The following is a 2,500-nucleotide window of genomic DNA, read 5'->3' as shown; positions in this document are numbered from 1 at the left end:
ATATATATATATATATATTTGCAAATATAAAAATGCATGTATATATGTATACATATACGCATATGTACATACACACATATGTATATATATTTCGAGGATTACATCCCATCATCTCTTACAGGATGAGTCTATAACTTATGGATGGAATAAAATTCTGTATGATGTTGATTTATATATAATGATTCATTCCTTAACAAGGAACATATAATAAATATATAAAAAACTTTTTTTTTCTTCAATGCACACAGAATTAATAGTCTGGTGAATTGTATTCGCTAACAGGGAGGCTGACATGTGCGACTTCGTTGGGTCCAGTGTACTCCTCTTCAACGGTAACCAGGGTTGGAACTGGTACAACGGGGTCCACAGAGGGGCCAACAGAAATGAAGGGGCCAGCGCCGATGCTTGGCTCGCTGTATTCTTCTTCAACGGTGACAACGGGCGAAACAGAAGCAATAGGAGCTACGCCAGCACCGCCAATGGCTGGGTGACTGTATTCCTCCTCAACGGTAACAACAGTCGGAATGGGCCCAACTGGCGAAACGTCAATGCTTGGCTCGCTGTATTCTTCTTCAACGGTCACAACGGGGGAGACGGCAGCAACGGAGCCAGGGCCGAAGCTTGGCTCGCTATATTCCTCTTGGACAACACCACCGGCGAAGCCTCCAGCAGCGCCTCCTGAGATACTTCCAGCAGCGTTTCCAAAAGCACTAGCAGGGAGGTATCCGCTTCCGACGAAGACGGCCGGGAAAACGTGGCCGCTACCGGACCCGCCTGCGGCACCGCCATGGACTCCGCCACTGAGGTCGACTCCCAAGCCAGAGTCACCTCCGTCACTGTAGCCTTGGAGCTTCGCAGCGGACACCATGCACACCAGGACCAGCACGGAGGCACCTCGCAGCTGTTGTGATCAAACGGTAGATTAATTCATTAAAAAAGAAAGAAAAAAAGGCAGCTATACATCTATAAAGACACATTCAAATAACCATTAATTCAATAAATTTCTCTTACCATATTGCACGTAGGATTCATTGCTTTGATAGTAGTTTCCTTTTTACTACAGCGCTAGTAGATTAACCGGACACAAACAGTGAAGTGTGACACGGTTCGCCTGACCAAGGTATTTATACTTCACTGTACTTGAGGAGCAAGGTTAAAAGGTTACTAGATTTCACTTTATGTCATTTTTTTTTTAGTACAGAATGATTTCCGTGAATAGGATGTTAACATTGAAATGAATGAAAATAGAAGGATATCAGTTTGTAAGGTATTAAACTGGTATACAAATCCGTGTAGCAGTGTATAGAGGAAATCCTTTTTGTATTTTGGGTTTGGTGTATCCTTTTGTTTGATTATTTGTTTATGTCGTAATTTTGTCATCATTGTCAGAGATTATTGTTGCTATTATTGTCATCCAGATTATCATTGTTAATATTTTTCCCTATCATTGTCATTATTAATACAATTAATATCTTCCATCTTTCCTATCCTTTTAGGTGTTGCTGCTGTTATGCAATTATCATTATTACCATTATAAAAAAATGGTTTTATTATCATCATTATTATTACCATTATCATTATCATCATCATCATAATGATTATTGTTTTTGCTACCGCTGTTATCATCACTGTTATTATGAAAACAATGATCATTATTATCGTTATCATTATAACTGCTGTTATCATTGTTTTCATTATTGTCATTATCATCCTCACTATCATTATGATTATTATGATTATCTCTTTATTATCATTACTGTTATTATTATTTTTGTTTCTATCATTATTACTCTTTTACACAGGGCAATACATGCACACACGCACGCGCAACCGCACACACGCACGCGCAACCGCACACACGCACGCGCAACCACACACACACACACACACACAAACACACACACACACACAAACACACACACAGTTGAACGAAAAGTTGACAGATTAAGAATTGAAAAAAAAAAAATAAATAAATACATATTTGATATATTGATATTCGTCTGTATGTGTATGTATGTATATATATATATATATATATATATATATATATATATATATATACATATATTTATATATATATGTGTATATATATGCATATACATTTATGTATGTATGTATATGCGTATGTAAACATATACATATATATATGTATATATATATATATATAATATATAATATATATATATATATATATATATATATATATATATATATATATATATATATATATATATATATATATATATATATATATATATATCTATATATATATATATATATATATATATATATATATATATATATATATATATATATATATATATATATATATATATATATATATATATATATATATATATACATATACACATACATGTGTGTGTGTATGTATGCATGTATATATGTATGTAGACATGTATATATATAAATATATATATATATATATATATATGTATATATATGTATATATATATATACATACATATATATATATATATAT

General features: G+C 33.0%; 1 protein-coding gene across 1 annotated transcript; it reads right to left on the bottom strand.

Annotated features, from left to right (window-relative positions):
• Positions 1 to 250: 250 nt before the first annotated feature.
• Positions 251 to 1,089, bottom strand: LOC122267062 (uncharacterized). The gene is made up of 2 exons (XM_043037036.2): positions 1,012 to 1,089; positions 251 to 901 (listed from the first exon to the last, which is right to left on the bottom strand). Exons 1-2 carry the CDS (start codon positions 1,030 to 1,032, stop codon positions 251 to 253), a joined length of 672 nt encoding a protein of 223 aa, XP_042892970.2. The 5' UTR covers positions 1,033 to 1,089.
• Positions 1,090 to 2,500: the final 1,411 nt, after the last annotated feature.

Source organism: Penaeus japonicus, unplaced genomic scaffold (genome assembly GCF_977035675.1).
Source record: "Penaeus japonicus unplaced genomic scaffold, GWHDUDI00000001_assembly GWHDUDI00000030, whole genome shotgun sequence".
In the NCBI taxonomy this organism is placed as follows: domain Eukaryota; kingdom Metazoa; phylum Arthropoda; class Malacostraca; order Decapoda; family Penaeidae; genus Penaeus; species Penaeus japonicus.
This window is presented reverse-complemented; position numbering and strand designations above follow the sequence as displayed.

Coding starts and splice junctions, on each gene's coding strand:
- LOC122267062 (XM_043037036.2), bottom strand. CDS start 1,032: ATGAATCCTACGTGCAATATG. Junction 902..1,011: donor TGAATCCTACGTGCAATATG/GTAAGAGAAATT, acceptor TGATCACAACAG/CTGCGAGGTGCCTCCGTGCT.